The sequence below is a fragment of the Saccopteryx leptura genome, chromosome 5, assembly GCF_036850995.1.
Source record: "Saccopteryx leptura isolate mSacLep1 chromosome 5, mSacLep1_pri_phased_curated, whole genome shotgun sequence".
Taxonomy (NCBI): Eukaryota; Metazoa; Chordata; class Mammalia; order Chiroptera; family Emballonuridae; genus Saccopteryx; species Saccopteryx leptura.
The window spans coordinates 137,342,947-137,360,866 of NC_089507.1; the positions used below are offsets into that span (position 1 = coordinate 137,342,947).

The following is a 17,920-nucleotide window of genomic DNA, read 5'->3' on the forward strand; positions in this document are numbered from 1 at the left end:
GTGATTTGAGAAGTGCTCAGGAGTGGCCTGTGAAGCAGAAAGGTCAGCACAAGTGCCTGTATGTGCACTCACACACGGTGTGGCTTTAGTAAGACAGTTGTCTGGCCTTCCTCTCGTCCCATCCTATGACTCTCCATAGTTTCTTTCATGCTTAATATGTAGGTCTTTCCTAGAAGCCAACAGATTATTACAAGAGGTTGACTCAACATAGAATTGGAACTTCTGTTAAGATACAATTGCTTAGTTATTAGAGAAATGCAAATCAAAACTGCAATGAGATACTACCTCACACCTGTTAGATTAGCTATTATTAACAAGACAGGTAATAGCAAATGTTGGAGAGGCTGTGGAGAAAAAGGAACCCTCATCCACTGTTGGTGGGAATGTAAAGTAGTACAACCATTATGGAAGAAAGTATGGTGGTTCCTCAAAAAACTGAAAATAGAATTACCTTATGACCCAGCAATTCCTCTACTGGGTATATACCCCAAAAACTCAGAAACATTGATATGTAAAGACACATGCAGCCCCATGTTCATTGCAGCACTGTTCACAGTGGCCAGGACATGGAAACAACCAAAAAGCCCTTCAACAGATGACTGGATAAAGAAGATGTGGCACATATACACTATGGAATACTACTCAGCCATAAGAAATGATGACATCGGATCATTTACAGCAAAATGGTGGGATCTTGATAACATTATACGAAGTGAAATAAGTAAATCAGAAAAAACCAGGAACTGCATTATTCCATACGTAGGTGGAACATAAAAGTGAAACTAAGAGACATTGATAAGAGTGTGGTGGTTACGGGGGGAGGGGGGAGAGGGAGAGGGAAAGGGGGAGGGGGAGGAGCACAAAGAAAACTAGATAGAAGGTGACAGAGGACAATCTGACTTTGGGTGATGGGTATGCAACATAAGTGAACGACAAGATAACCTGGAGTTGTTATCTTTGAATATATGTATCCTGATTTATTGATGTCGCCCCATTAAAAATAAAATTATTAAAAAAAAAGATACAATTACATTCTATTCATGCTGAGAACTGATTTAGTAGGAATCATCATAAGAACATCCATCTTTTTGTGTAATTTTATATTAGATTTTGAATTAATAACAAAAAATGTGAAATATTTTTATACAGTTGCTAAATTTTGTCATGGAGCCAGTGGACCCATGAGAAGATTTTTTTTCCTGCTCATAAGGCATATATATACATGGACATGGAACAAGTAGATAGAAACTACTAACTATTTGTAGTTGGCTTCATTTTGAAGCACAGAACTTTTCTGTAGTCAGAGGGCCCTGCCAAGCTCCACTTTTCACCAAAGGATGTTATATGGATATTGAAGATATCTATTGCAGAACTGATATCTTTTAGCAATATACTTTTTATTTCTCCTTGGGAAATATTCCTGTTTCAGATCTGACTATATTATTTGTTAAAGCATTTAACAATATTTCACATTTCCTTTCAGTCTTCACAGAAAAATACTGTACTGCTAATCATGTGGATAAACTTCCTGGCCCAAGAGACTGGGTGCAGATTCTACAGGATCAAATTAAACTGGCCAGAAGAAGGTTAAAAAGAGGCTCAGGTATGGATAAGCTGCAAGAAAATAATTGCAAAAGCCCTTTATTTAATTCTCAAGACATTGTGAAGCACAATACTTTGCACAAGGGTACTCCATTGTCTCTTGCCTTTGGAAGGAGATGTGCTATATAATGTGTTGTGTTTTGTAATTTAAAGTCTTAATTCAAATGAATTTTGAAATTCACCTGAAGATTAAATAGTGAAAATATGTCAGGCCATTGACTTTGGATAGTACAAAGGAAAAAGATTGCTAACCTCATCTGTGGGCGTATGTATTGTGTGGATGAAACTGGGTCTCTCTCTTATGATTTGTTTCCATTACCTATTGATTTTTGTTTGTTTGGATCTGCCTGACTTTATAAAAAGTACTATTTGTTTAAGGTAAAAAATAACAATAATCATCATGAAACATCACATGAAATAGAGAGGGATTTTAAGTCAAATATTTATTTGTTTGTTTGTTTATTTATTTATTTATTTGGTGAGAGGATGAGAAATAGGCAGACTCCCACATGCGCTGTACCTGGATCCACACAGCAACCCCATCTTGGGCCAATGCTTGAGTACTTGGCTATTTTTAGTGCCTGAGGCTAATGCACTCCAAGGAGCTATCCTCAGCACCCAGGGGTGATGCTCAAACCAATCAAGCCACTAGCTGCAGGAGGAGAAGTGGGAGAGAAGGGGCAGGAAAAGGGGAGTAGAAGCAGATGGTCGCCTCTCCTGTGTGCCCTGACCGGGAATTGAACCTGGGACATTCATACGCCAGGCCGACACTCCATCCAGTGAGCCACCAGCCAGGGCCTATAATTATTTTATTATTTTTTATTTAAACCTGGGCTTGGTGTTTCTGGATTTTCTTCCAGGAAAAGTAAACACTAGTTGAATTGTGACTATTTAGTCATTTTAAGTTTCAACCTCCCAAAAATGACAGTGGGTCATTATTTCTCATTATTGCAGTGAGGAATTTCTTTGAGATAAGTTTTCTGCTGTCATGTAAAAATAATCATCTCTAGGAAGTCACACACCTCTGGATTTTTTAAAATCCTGATTAAACTTAGGATACCTGGCCTGCGCAGAGCCTTTGGTGTGGCTGGAGTGTGAAGGTCAGGGAGTCCTGAAATGTTTCAGGCCTGGGTGTCCTGGGGGTCCGTGAGAATGGCAGTACAAGCGCATGAGGCTGTGTCATTGATAGATCCCTTTATGTGAATTCACAGTGAGTAGTCATCACTGGGTCAGGACGCACGAAGGAGCACAGTGCCAGCCTCCAGAAGAGCTCCTGGCACAGGCTGAGAATGCCCTTGTTGCAATGGTGAGACACATGGGCACCAAGGGACCCAGTGGTTTCAATGTGGAAAACCTTACAGCTCTATTCTCTAAAAGTAGCTCTCAGGACTCTAAAATATTCAGCTATAGGGTCATCTTTATAGGCTGTACCTGAGCATCCTTGACCTAACTATAATATAATTACATAGTAATTTATAAAGCTCTAGGTCCCAAAGTCATGTCCAAAAAATAAAGTAAATATTTAACTGTAGATGATATTTTATTAAAAATCTTCCCTTTGTCCATTTTAACTTTTTGCTTTCTTTTATACGTAATTGAATCTCTTTTTATAAAGAGCAATAAACTAATATTTTTAATTGGTAAAAAATGTATTATCACAGCAGGTAATAAGTCATAATGAGGTTGAAAGGTCTGGTTCCCAAGTCTTTAAGAATGCTCTTTACTAGCTCTGGGCCTTGGGCGTATCACCCCATCTTTCTAATCCTCAGTGTCCCTCTCAAGAAGTGGACATAAACATAAAGCCTGCCTCAGTTGTTGTGAGGCTCCAAACACAGGTTGTATATGAATGTATTTATATGTGAAGCTAGTTGTATCCTTTCTAAGAATGTCTGTGTCGTACACAGCAGGGCCTGGCTGCTGCGGAGGTCGCTGAGGAACTCATAACCCCCTGTGTTCTAAGTCAGGGGACCACCAGGTTATACCTGGGCGATCCTGCTTTACCACTGTTGTCCCAGCATAATCATTAATAACCCCCTTTCGCTCTCAGAGGTTTTCAGGATTGAATAAATGATCTGGTCATCCTCCTAGTCCCTCAGTGTCTGCTACCTTCTTCTCCTTCATTTTAAATCATCACAGATAAACACAGCATGATAGCGTGGAAAGAACTGGTCTGACTTCCCAGCTCTGAGCTGCCATTTACAAGATCCTAGGACTTTGGACAAATTAAGCCTCTGTGAGCCTTGAGTTCTTCATTATATAACAAGGCTAACAGCTACCTCAGGGTTGTTTTCAGGGTTAGAATTAGACAATGTGAAGTATTGCCACTAAAAGAGAACTGACATGTAATGATGCTCAAAAAACTGTTCACAGCCTCATTCTCCTTCTCATTGCCAACAAAAGGCAAAACAACTCCTCTTTCCTTGCCGTAGCTTCAAACCACTGCCTTCTCTTTCTCCTGACATTGTTGATCGAAATTCTTCCAAAAGGGTTTGCATCCATGTTGGGCTCTCCCATCCCGGTTCACTTTAGACTTTATTGAATTTATTGCACTTGCCCTCTGACCTCACTCCTCTACGTGAGCTCTCACTATAGTCACACCCCAATGATCAGATTTCACTTTCTATTTCTATTAACGCTCTGGCTCAACCTCCATGTTGATTCTTACTCTGTCAAATCTCATTCTTTTTGAAACTCTCTTTGCTTGGCTTCTATGACTTCATTCTCTTTGTTTCGCCCCCAAATTTTCTTGCAGTGCCTTCAGCCTCCTTCACTGCTCTCTCTCTTCTCCGCCTGTCTCCTAAACCCAGCATTCCCAAGTTTTCATCCTTGGTACTGGTTCCATTCGAAATCCGTACTCCTGACTGGAACAGTCCCATCATCAGTGGCTGTCAGCTGTGCAGCCCCAGACATGGCCACGGCCTGAGACCCTAGACTTCATTCTCTGTACCTCAGCTAATGAAATGTGGTCTTGCCTTCCCCATCTAAACACTCCTGCTAGCTTCCTCTCACCCTCAAAGTAAATTCCCTTCTAAGTACATACCCTTCCCCAGCGTGGCAGGCAAGTTTCTGCACAATCAGCTCCACCTGCTCTTCACCAGCCTCAACTCCTGCAGACTCTCCCTGTTCTGAAAAATTCTAGGTTTTCAAACTCATCCTTTCCCTCTTCCCAGAAAACAATGCCTCCTCCTGTCACATTATCAAGGTTCTTTCTCCTGGAGTCTTCTGCCATCGGAATAGTTACCCACCTGTTTACTCCAATGGCCAGGAGAGCTTCAGGAGCAGAGATGGTATCTGAGTCATGTTTCTACCCCAAGTATCTAGAACAGTGTGTGGCACAGAGTGGAACCCATGAATGAACCAACAAATCAATCAATGGAAAAGAAGGAGCAATAGTCCTCAACAAAAATGTCTTATTGTTTAGCTCATCCAGGTCATTTGAGATCCTGGAGAATATTCTGTCATCAGTTCCTTCCTGGAGGTTCAAATACTTATCCCCAAACCCACAGGGCAGCAATGTCCCTGAGCTCTGTCCTCGGGAAAAAGGTCCTTGCTTGGGCTGCTCATGGCTCCTTAGTCTATGCCTGTGGCTGCTCACTTGGCCAGGCTAAGGTGCCCTTTCTTTCTCCTCCCGAACCCTTTCTCTTCTTTCCTTCTCTGCACCCTCATCTTCTTAGTTGCCTCCCAATTTCCTCTCTTCTCCCTTCCTCCCCTAAAGGTTGAGAATCTTGTGTCATGTCGCCTGACCTCACTCAGGGTAGGTTAACTAAGTACCACCTACAAAGATTCACTCCTGTCTGGCAGGGTCTCATGCCTTCTTAGGCTAACACCTCCTGCCTCAGCCACCAGTCACCTCACAAAAGCCCTTTGTATCACTTCAGCTCCTTTAGACTTCAGGCTTCAGGAAAGGACTGGGGCAAAAAAAAATGTTTTCCAGTGAATGGCAGGTGTTATAAAAAGTGATTGCCTCGTTGTTTTCCACGGTAAGTAATGCCATTTTGAGCCCTGGTGCCATCTTGGGTGCTGTATCTCTTTGGTTTTAGATCCCAAACCAAATTTCAAGTGTGAAGCCTAGTGCTGCGCTTGCTGGTATTAAGTTGGTCTTGTGTTGCCTAACTTCTGCCTTGACATTCTTGACTGGGTATGTAAGAACCTCCATTTGCCTATTGATTTGCAGGGGGAAATTGTTTACTCCCCCCTCCCCAAAAAAAGATACTAAATGTAATATTCAGGTTTGAGAGAGATTCATAGTTTGTCATAGTGAAGAGACCCAAATTTAACACTCATCCAAAGGAAAGGAAACAGGCCAAAGCAGACCAAGAACCAGCCACCCTTTGGTTCACCACACACTCTACCAACACACTGTCCCACTGCGCCACCACCTTCTAGCCTGAGACAGGCTAGCGAATTTCACCACTCAGAATCCACGGATGCATGCCCATGCCTTCCCGCTTCACAGGGGCTGCTAGGAGGAAGTGGAAAACATGAGGAATGCATGGAGCTCCTTGGGAGCTTGAGGGAAAGGAACTATAAATTCAGAATGCTGCTGTTACTAATTCCGGTGCTGCAGAGACAACCCGGAGAAACGAAGGAGAGGGCTTGGTGATACAGAGCGTGCGCCTCTGGCTGGAGATGATTATAAGCCCTGAAAGACCTGAAACGTTGAAGACAAATGGTGGAGAGAAGACTGTCGAGTGTCTACCGAGCACTGGCGAGACCTTTTCTCAGAGACACAGAAATGACCTTCCTGGCAATGGGCCACGTGATTGAAATAGAAAAGGTTCCTCATACATTATATTTTATACATAAACACACCCCGGTTTTTTTTTCTATTACAAATGCTAAGACCAATTATTTTGAGCTCAGGTCTCCACTCTTCCTCGCTTCCCCCCAACAAGCAGACATGCAGACTTGCACACAGTACCGACTGTTTTCCGCATTCCTGTTTCTCTTTCCCACAACTGGCCAGGGAACACACTTCTTAACCAGCTCAGCATTTGTCACATGACACAGGCTCCTTTCCATGTGCCTGTGCCTATTTCTACAGAACGGAACCCAAACTATAGACTGCTCCCCACCCTTCCCTTCCGCTGGGATGTTGTTATCACATTTGATTTTGGACATTTTCACTTTGATCACGGTTTAGATCAGCAGTTCTCAACCTGTGGGTCGCGACCCCGGCGGGGGTCGAATGACCAAAACACAGGGGTCGCCTAAAGCCATTGGAAAATACATATTTATTATACAATACATTTTTAAATAAAATATGTATTTCCGATGGCTTTAGGCGACCCCTGTGTTTTGGTCGTTCGACCCCCCGCCAGGGTCCTGCCCCACAGGTTGAGAACCGCTGGTTTAGATTATCTGCCTGGATATTTAGGATCAGCACCTTGGCCACTTCCTGCCTCTCTGGCAGGTTGTGTAAGCGTCTGAAAAATAGAAGGGGCCTCCAGAACCAACTCTGACTTACAGACCAGCCAGAACAATGGCCAGCAGCAGTGACCTGCCAAATAAAGCTTTTCTCTCCCACTTTTTTCACATCCTGATTCACTTTGTTCTTCTCAAGCAACACAAAAGTGGAACCCCAGCAAATTGAAGCCAGAACAACTTGCACTTCTGTTGTTCTGCTGATAGGTCCTGAGAGGCCTCTTAATAATATTGCCTTCTCTCCTGCTTTTAGTCTTGATTATTTTCTGTCTGACTGATAATCCAAGCAGTGTCTCATAGATATTCCATGACTTTAACCTTATTTATCATATTTGGCTCAATTCCTGGAATGAGATGCAGATTCCACCTGGGCAAGCTAATCAACTCAGAACTTTAGGAGGCTCATCTGCCTCTAGGAAAAGTGACCCAGGCAGCTCTGGAAGACTGTTACATGTCAAATAGGAATTCATTTGGGGCTCTCGTTACATGTAATAATTTCTTTTTCTATCAATAGAGTGATTCCTTTCCTGGTGTGGATTTTTATCATTTTCATTAGATTATTTCCTCAGAGCTGAAATCACAATTTTGGGTGTGTTCTAAGAGTGAAGCTGTCACTGCTATTACATTTTCATCGGACTTGCTCAATCTTTTCCAAATTTCACAATTTCACTGTTACCAGGAAAGAAAGACAGTAAGCTTCTTGTTACAAACAGATGTTATAATTAAATTTAAGTACTAAGAACACAGTCATGTTCTTCCTCCATGGCACTGGGCGCTGTTCATGTAGATAGTATACACCAGGGGTTGGGAACCTTTTTGGCTGAGAGAGGCATGAATACCACATATTTTAAAATGTAATTTCGTGAGAGCCATACAATGACCTGTATACATTACGTATTATCCAATAAAAATTTGGTGTTGTCCAGAGGACAGCTGTGATTGGCTCCAGCCACCCGCAACCATGAACATGAGCGGTAGGAAATGAATGGATTGTAATAGATGAGAATGTTTTATATTTTTAACATTATTATTTTTCTTATTAAAGATTTGTCTGTGAGCCAGATGCAGCCATCAAAAGAGCCACATCTGGCTCACGAGCCATAGGTTCCCGACCCCTGGCATACATCAGTTTACATACTTTTTTTGGTTTATATAATTCTGGTTGTACTAAATTGCCTAAGCCAGCTTTTAAAAAATGAGGATAAATGAATTACAAAGAGAAGATCAACTTATACCCAGAACAGATTTTTGTTATACTAAATGAAAAGCAATTATACATGGAAAGGGGAGAAAATTACTGAAGTATAAAATGAACTAAAACTTGAAGACTTGCCCTGACCAGTTGGCTCAGTGGTAGAGCATTGGCCTGGCATATGGATGCCAGGTTTGATTCCTGGTCAGGGCACACAGGAGAAGCAACCATCTGCTTCTTCACCATCCTCCTCCCCCTTCTCTCTCTCTCTCTCTCTTCCTCTCCTGCAGCCATAGCTCAATTGGTTCCAGCGCATTGGCCGTGGGTGCTAAGGATGGCTCCCTAGAGCCTCTGCCTCAGGCACTAAAAATACTTTGTTGCAAGCATGGCCTCAGATGGGAGAGCATCGACCCCAAACGGGGGTTGCCAGGATGACCCTGGTCGGGGCACATGTGGAAGTCTGTCTCACTGTCTCCCTCCTCTCACTTGGAAGAGAAGGAGGAAAAAAATAAAAACTTGAAGATTTAAAATCAAGCTCATAATGACACATGTGATATATGTTTGGACAGGTAATAGCAAAGAGATGAAGATCCCAGGCATAAACCTGAGTCAAATCCTTGGCAGTGTACTTACTGGCTGTATCACCTTAGGCAAATTTCTTAACCCCTCGATCTCAGTTTCCTCATTTGTTAAAATGGATATAATAACAGACCTTTGGGGGTTTTCTAAGGGTTAGATGATACAATGCATGTAAAGTACTCAGTGAATGGAAAGCATCTAGTAAATGGTAGTGGCTAGCATAACTGTTGTTGTTATTACTGGGGAATTTTTTTAAATCTTAGACAATGAAAGAATTACCATATAGTTCATCTGCCTTTTAAAATCCACTCAAACCAATTGGAAGAAGATAATGTCTTCTAAATATAAAAATAACATGTTTGTTATTTTTTAAATATATAGAATAATTTAAAAAACCCAAAGAACAAAATTTTAAATACCCATAAGCCTTTCATCCAGAGAAACGCTGTTAACATTTTAGGTTGTCCTGTATTTTCTTAATAAATGTACATACAGAAATTTTTTCTTATTGCTTGACTTGAACGTTTTTGTTGTTCAGTATTCATCTACAACATAATTTTTAGTGGTTTCTACTCTTTTCTAACCAAAATTGACCTTGACTAGTCTGTCTCTTCTCCATGTTCTCGCTTTGTGGTGAACTGAGCAAGTCAGCAGACAGTGAGTTCTCCACTGCTATCAGTGTAGCACACTGAAAACAAATGTGAGAGCATAAACAGAAGGGAAACCTTTGAACCCTGATTTTGTTTAGAGCACCAGCAATAATAGTGTTGATTTGCTTCACAAAGCATTACAACGTGATCCCAAGGCAGCCCTCAGTAAGTACATGGAGGACCGGGAAGGTGGCTTCAGGCAGAAACTTTCAGTGGGGCCCTGGGACATAGAGCACTGCTGCAACTATCCCAGTGGCACGATGACAGGTTTTGACCTGTCCTGTAGCATGCTGGTGAGATAGATAAGCCTGTCAGTTCTCAGGAAACATATGGACACCTTCTTTTATGTATTTAATGGAAGGTTTTCTGTGACTGAAAGATCTCCCTTTGGAAAACTCTTAAGGAAATTGAATGTATCAGAGATGAGCAAAACTTTGCATTTTAAAACATCGATGTGATGGGTCGAGTCCTTTCAAGAAATGATTATCCCTTCTGATCTTCTTTATGACTGAATTGATGCCAACTTAGATTGGCAGTTCTAGGATCTGAATTTCCAGTCATCTCAAAAGAAAGATTCATTTTCAAGATCTCCTATGCCCTCCCCACAGGAATGATTCTTGAGATTGACAAGCAAAATTCTACCACAGGACTTCACGACCTCCATGCCTTCAAAGATCATATCTAAACAGTTCACCCCAAATTCTAAGTGGATACTTAACCCTATGTAGATAAGTGAAACACACTGGACAGCATCAATGATGGGTAGAATACGTTTCATAAGACAAAAAATTTAATATAGGAAAATTGATTTTATATCACATTAAAATATTTTATTTAAATATTAGTACTAAAATCTGTAATGCGAACCAACTGGAGCTGAAAAGAGAAAAGAAAGGTGAAAACTCTGCAATGGATGCGCTGCCTCAAACTGATGAGATTCGTGTTTTCTGTTTGTAACCAGCAGAGGTGGCTGACGGTGATGAAAGACTGGACAGCATCTCTCTACCACCAACAGGTAACACACATCACATTTCCATCACCCACTGGAAAATACAGCACGGGAAAATGTTTGCTTTGGAAATGTTAACATTAGAGATGAGGATGCTGAGCAACACGCTTCTGTAACAGACCAGGCGCTAGTAAGCAGAGGTTCTCAGCACCCTCTGCTTGGATATTATTTTTCACTTTGAATGTGAAAAGCTCCATTTTTTCTATACAGTTTCATATTCTTAAAAACTTCAGAACAGAAAGTCCTAAGAATTTAGTGTCACAAGATTTTGCCTCACAAAGCCTTTGGATATTAAAAAATATTTTAACATGATAGGACGTTTCTTTTTGGAACAGAGATCCCCAGTTTTATGATGAAATTCATGTCCATTCTGTCCTTTCTCGCCTGCTGCAGAGGGCTTTGAGAGGCAGTCATTGATTTTCATACAGGGGCAACCCATGAATATTGTGTTTTAATTGAGTGAGTAAATAAACCCATTCATCTGGCATGGGTGGCACACTACTAACATTATAACCAGATTCCGAACACAACACTTCATTGAAGCATCTGCTACAATGGCAAGCCGCTGACATAATTCCAGCTTCACATTATGTAACTCTCAAGTGATCTACCTCTGACCCTGGTCTCCTGCCTCTGCATCAGCTCATCCCTGAGAGCTGGAGGGACAGGTGTCTGATCACTATCCATGTGGCAAACAGTTTATTCCCTCAGTTGGCCCCAGGACTCTTTATTGACTGCTATTAAAAGAGGACTCAAAGATTTCCTGCCCACAAAACCCTGTTGCACAAAAAGCCCTCTAAGTGAAAAACCTCAACTCAATGTTTTCTCCTCTAGATTTGGGCTGGTCAGTTTTAAATGGAAATCAGCAAATATGTGTGAACTAGCTAGTCTGTGTAGGCACTGTACTGTGTTATGTGTTCGTTTATAGCCCCTTATCCTGAGATAGCAGTCAAAGCAAAGTTCAGAGGTGTAGGAAAGACATGTTATTGAACATCAGAGCAGTGAGAAAGTTCAAGCATGTAAATTATACAGTGTTTTCTGTCATTGAATAGCTAAGCAACAGATCAACATACAAATAAAAAAGGACCTGCTTACCATATATAGTCATTATATAAAAGGGATTTCTCTTCTTGCTTGGCTACGAATGAAGAGAATTGAAATGCATGATCTCTACTGTTCCTTCCGCTTCTGTCCTCCGAATATCAGGACAACTCATATTAGCCATGTGCGTATCACCCTGGCCCATTCCCAGTATGTGCATGAAATACAACTGACAGTAATGAAATTGTGCAGTCAGGAGGCGCCGTGGCAGAGTACCATGGCGCTCTGGTTGTGTTTTCCAGGTTTCCTCCCCTCCAGCTGTTGTGCCAGGGCATTTGCACTGCCTGTCTTCACTGTCATCTGACACAGTGGGCTTTTTAAAATTACTTGAAAACCACTCCCCTTTGCGTTTTCCTGTCTGAAGATGGAGGCAGAGAGATGTTTCAGATGAGAAAATTGAACACAGGGCATGGTAGAACTTCATGGAATTGAAAAGAATTTTAAAGACTCTGAGAACGAAGGAATATTAGAGATCATCTCTCCCCATACCTTCTTTTTATCCAGTCTTTTTATTTTACAGGTAAAAAATCCTGAGGCCCAGAAACACTAAATGACTTTCTCAAGGTCTCACAGCTGGTTGGTGGCCTAGCCAGAGCCCAGGCCTCTTGACCACATAACTTTCTTATATCTAAGCCAAAGCCAGCTTTTCTCTGAATGTTTCTGAACATCCCAAGAATTGATGGATGTACTAATCCCTTTAGGATTCCACCTCAGTGTCTCACCATCTCCACAATTAGAATGTCCATTGTTAAGTCCCCTGGAAATGCACTGTGGTTTCAAACTCATGGTGTTCTCTCTCAAATGTTGCACAAGGCAATGAGGGCATAATGAAGACAGGAGTAGAAACGGCCCTGCAGGTCTTTTCACTAGACTCTTGATATTTGACACAAGTTACTAACCAGCATGACAAATAATATTGTTTATCATTTAGAAAAGGGGAAAGGAGTTCCGAGATTGGTGCCCCAAATCTGCAGTAATGAAATTAAATAATCTTGATTAGAGCCTGACCAGTGATGGCACAGTGGATAGAGTGTCAACCTGGGACGCTCTGGTCCCTAGTTCAAGATCCCGAGGTCGCTGGCTTGAGCATGGTTCGCCAGCTTGAGCGTGGGGTCACCAGCTTGAGCATGGGATCAGAGACATAATCCCAAAGTCACTGACTTGACCCCAAGGTCACTGGCTTGAGCAAGGGGTCACTAGCTTGGCTTGAGTCCCACCCTGTGACCCCCCCCCCCCAATCAAGGCATGTATGAAAAGCAATCAATGAATAGCTAAAGTGAAGCAATTATGAGTTGATGCATCTCATCTCTCTCCTCCCTCTTTCTTTCTGTCAAATCAATTTTTTTTAATATCTTGATTAGATAGCTTGTCTCGTGATTGCCATCAAAGTAAAACCCCAAGCTGGTGGCTTCTCTGACAACTAGGCTACTACTTACCCCTCCGTCCTTGTATGTTCCCTAAGGAGACAGTCCAAGAGGAGAACTTTGTTGTTCTTATACAGGGGCTTTGTGCTGGGATTTGAGATTCACTGGCCAGAACTTTATTTTGTTTTTCTGAGCTGGCAACAGTCCTTTTTAAAGATTTAGCAATGCCTTTATTAACTCCCAGCAGTTTTTTTTCCTTCCATATTCACATATATTGAGGAGGGTAGGATAGAGGTAGAATTCCTTACTGTTTCTGTGAACCAGAATCGAACAGGTCAGAGTTACTGTCTGGCTGTCAAGTGACATTTGTTTCAATCCATTACATGTAAGCAAACGTCTGTTTCTAGTCCTAATAAAAATGGATACAGATTTTATAGTGGAAAAAACTTTTTTTTTTATCTATTTTTTCTCAACCCTGTCAGAGAGCATTGTTGAACAGCTCCCGGGAATCAGACTTGTGTTAGTTCTGGTGAACAAATGCCCGCCCTCAGAGAGCCCCTGGAGCAGTATGACAGACAGGGGCCAAGACACAGTGCAGCCAGGTGTGGAGAGAGCTCTCTGATAATGACAACAGAACATCCAGGATTGGGAAACAGTTTTTAGTGGAGAAAAAAAAAAGAATATACAGAAAATAAACTCATAACAGTGCTTTCTCAAAGTGTATAAGGAGGCTACTGAATTTGAAATAGAGTAGTGCTGAGCTCATCTTGGTTTAGCAATCTTGGTCATTAATTGGCATTCTTTTACATAAGTTTTGAAAATTAAGAAATAAAAGTGTAAGGAAGAAAACATAAATTAATTTTACCACCCAAGACAAGCATCACTGGGTGTTTTTCCCACAGACTTTTCTCTATATTTATTTGATTTACCCAATGGAGATCAAATACATAAAATTTTATTTCCTGAGGGTTTTTTTCTTTTTTTTACCTAACAGGCGCTTTCCATCTTATTATAAATTTTCATAGACATTATTCTTTTTTTTAATATAATTTTATTTTTTTAATGGGGTGACATCAATAAATCAGGATACATATATTCAAAGATAACAACTCCAGGTTATCTTGTCGTTCAATTATGTTGCATACCCATCACCCAAAGTCAGATTGTCCTCTGTCACCTTCTATCTAGTTTTCTTTGTGCCCCTCCACCTCCCCCTTTCCCTTTTCCTCTCCCCCCTCCCCCCGTAACCACCACACTCTTATCAATGTCTCTTAGTCTCACTTTTATGTCCCACCTACGTATGGAATAATGCAGTTCCTGGTTTTTTCTGATTTACTTATTTCACTTCGTATAAAGTTATCAAGATCCCACCATTTTGCTGTAAATGATCCGATGTCATCATTTCTTATGGCTGAGTAGTATTCCATAGTGTATATGTGCCACATCTTCTTTATCCAGTCATCTGTTGAAGGGCTTTTTGGTTGTTTCCATGTCCTGGCCACTGTGAACAATGCTGCAATGAACATGGGGCTGCATGTGTCTTTGCGTATCAATGTTTCTGAGTTTTTGGGGTATATACCCAGTAGAGGGATTGCTGGGTCATAAGGTAGTTCTATTTTCAGTTTTTTGAGGAACCACCATACTTTCTTCCATAATGGTTGTACTACTTTACATTCCCACCAACAGTGTATGAGGGTTCCTTTTTCTCCACAGCCTCTCCAACATTTGCTATTACCTGTCTTGTTAATAATAGCTCATCTAACAGGTGTGAGGTGGTATCTCATTGCAGTTTTGATTTGCATTTCTCTAATAACTAAAGAAGATGAGCATCTTTTCATATATCTGTTGGCCATTTGTATTTCTTCCTGGGAGAAGTGTCTGTTCATGTCCTCTTCCCATTTTTTTATTGGATTGTTTGTTTGTTGTTGAGTTTTATGAGTTCTTTGTATATTTTGGATATTAGGCCCTAATCTGAGCTGCTGTTTGAAAATATCATTTCCCATTTAGTTGGCTGTCTGTTTATTTTGTTATCAGTTTCTCTTGCTGAGCAAAAACTTCTTAGTCTGATGTAGTCCCATTCATTAATTTTTGCCTTCACTTCTCTTGCCTGTGGAGTCAAATTCATAAAATGCTCTTTAAAACCCAGGTCCATGAGTTTAGTACCTATGTCTTCTTCTATGTACTTAATTGTTTCAGGTCTTAGTTTAGATCTTTGATCCATTTTGAGTTAATTTTAGTACAGGGGGACAAACTGTAGTCCAGTTTCATTCTTTTGCATGTGGCTTTCAGTTTTCCCAGCACCATTTATTGAAGAGGCTTTCTTTTCTCCATTGTGTGTTGTTGACCCCTTTATCAAAAATTATTTGACTATATATATGTGGTTTTATTTCTGGGTTTTCTATTCTGTTCCATTGGTCTGAGTGTCTATTTTTCTGCCAATACCATGCTGTTTTGATTGTCATGGCCCTATAATATAGTTTGAAGTCAGGTATTGTAATACCCCCAGCTTCATTCTTTTTCTTTAGGATTGCTTTGGCTATTTGGGGTTTTTTATAGTTCCATATAAATCTGATGATTTTTTGTTCCATTTCTTTAAAAAATGTCATTGGAATTTTGATGGGAATTGCATTAAATTTGTATATTGCTTTGGGTAATATGGCCATCTTGATTATATTTATTCTTCCTAACCAAGAACAAGGAATATTCTTCCATCTCATTATATCTTTTTCGATTTCCCTTAACAATGGCTATAGTTTTCATTATATAAGTCCTTTACATTCTTTGGTATGTTTATTCCTAGGTTTGTTTGTTTTTTGTTTTTTTTTTTTTGCAATCGTGAAGGGGATTATTCTTTTGAGTTCATTCTCAAATGTTTCATTGTTGGCATATAGAAAGGCTATTGACTTCTGTATGTTAATTTTGTATCCTGCGACCTTACTGTATTGGCTTATTGTTTCTAGTAGTCTTTTTGTGGATTCTTTGGGGTTTTCGATGTATAGGATCATATCATCTGCAAAAAGTGATACTTTTACTTCTTCTTTTCCGATATGGATGCCTTTTATTTCTTTGTCTTGTCTGATTGCTCTGGCCAGAACCTCTAGTACCTCATTAAATAAGAGTGGAGAGAGTGGACAACCCTGTCTTGTTCCTGATTTAAGGGGAAAACCTTCAGTTTTGTGCCATTTAATATGATGTTAGCTGATGGTTTATCATATATGGCCTTTATCATGTTGAGATATTTTCCTTCTATACCCATTTTGTTGAGAGTCTTAAACATAAAATTGTGTTGTATTTTATCGAAAGCCTTTTCTTCGTCTGTTGATAAGATCATGTGGTTTTTGTTCTTTGTTTTGTTGATGTGGTGTATTATGTTAACCGTTTTACGTATGTTGAACCATCCTTGAGATTCTGGGATGAATCCCACTTGATCGTGATGTATTATTTTTTTAATATGTTGTTGTATTCGATTTGCCAGTATTTTGTTTAGTATTTTAGCATCTGTATTCATTAGAGATATTGGTCTGTAGTTTTCTTTTTTTGTGCCATCTTTGCCTGGTTTTAGTATGAGAGTTATGTTGTCCTCATAAAATGTGTTTGGAAGTATTGCTTCTTCTTCAATTTTTTGGAAGACTTTCAGTAGAATAGGAACCAAGTCTTCTTTGAATGTTTGATAAAATTCACTGGTATAGCCGTCTGGGCCTGGACTTTTATTTTTGGGGAGGTTTTTAATGGTTTTTTCTATTTCTTCTCTACTAATAGGTCTGTTTAGGCTTTCTGCTTCTTCTTGACTCAGTCTAGGAAGGTTGTATTGTTTTAAGAATTTATCCATTTCTTCTAGGTTGTTGAATTTAGTGGCATAAAGTTTTTCATAGTATTCTACAATAATTCTTTGTATATCTACGGTGTTCATGGTGATTTCTCCTCTTTCATTTTGGATTTTGTTTATATGAGTTCTTTTTCTTTTTTTCTTGGAGAGTCTTGCCAAGGGTTTGTCAATTTTATTGATCTTTTCAAAGAACCAGCTCCTTGTTTTATTAATTTTTTCTATAGTTTTTCTGTTCTCTATTTCATTTATTTCTGCTCTGATTTTTATTATCTCCTTTCTTCGGCTGGTTTTGGGTTGTCTTTGTTCTTTTTCTAGTTCCTTAAGGTGTGAAGTTAAGTGGTTCACTTGGGCTCTCTCTTGTTTGTTCATATATACCTGAAGTGAAATGAACTTCCCTCTTATCACTGCTTTTGCTGCATCCCATAGATTCTGATATGTAGTATTGTCATTTTCATTTGTCTGTATATATCTTTTGATCTCTGCACTTATTTCTTCTTTGACCCACTCATTTTTTAAAAGTATGTTGTTTAGTTTCCACATTTTGGTGGGATTTTTTTCCTCATTTTTGCAGTTAAATTCTAGTTTCAAGGCTTTATAATCAGAAAATATGCTTGGTACAACTTCGATTTTTCTGAATTTGCTGATGTTGTTTTTGTGATCCAACATGTGGTCAATTCTTGAGAATGATCCATGTACACTGGAGAAAAATGTATACTCAGTCACTTTGGGATGAAATGTCCTGTAGATGTCTATCATATCCAGGTGCTCTAGTGTTTTGTTTAAGGCCACTATATCTTTGTTGATTCTCTGTTTGGATGACCGATCTAGAGCCATCAGCGGTGTATTGAGGTCTCCAAGTATGATTGTATTTTTGTCAGTTTTTGTTTTAAGGTCAATAAGTAGCTGTCTTATATATTTTGGTGCTCCTTGGTTTGGTGCATATATATTAAGAATTGTTATGTCTTCTTGATTCAGTGTCCCCTTGGCCATTATGAAATGGCCATTTTTGTCTCTGAGTACCTTTGCTGTCTTGTAGTCAGCATTATCAGATATGAGTATTGCTACGCCTGCTTTTTTTTGGATGTTATTTGCTTGGAGTATTGTTTTCCAGCCTTTCACTTTGAATTTGTTTTTATCCTTGTTACTTAGATGAGTTTCTTGTAGGCAGCATAC

General features: G+C 40.0%; 1 protein-coding gene across 15 annotated transcripts in view; it reads left to right on the forward strand.

Annotated features, from left to right (window-relative positions):
* BEND7 (BEN domain containing 7) overlaps positions 1-17,920 on the forward strand; it is a 139,719-nt gene that overhangs the window by 115,411 nt on the left and 6,388 nt on the right. For 5 of the 15 annotated variants that reach the window (XM_066385415.1, XM_066385417.1, XM_066385410.1 and 2 more), the window contains 3 exons: positions 1,484-1,603; positions 10,409-10,462; positions 11,509-11,681. In XM_066385415.1, the coding sequence (XP_066241512.1) occupies positions 1,484-1,603; positions 10,409-10,462; positions 11,509-11,681 (347 nt within the window). Of the gene's footprint in view, positions 1-1,483; positions 1,604-2,813; positions 2,909-10,408; positions 10,463-11,508; positions 11,682-17,920 lie in introns of all 15 variants that reach the window. The other 10 variants (XM_066385412.1, XM_066385413.1, XM_066385418.1 and 7 more) reach the window with 4 other exon arrangements.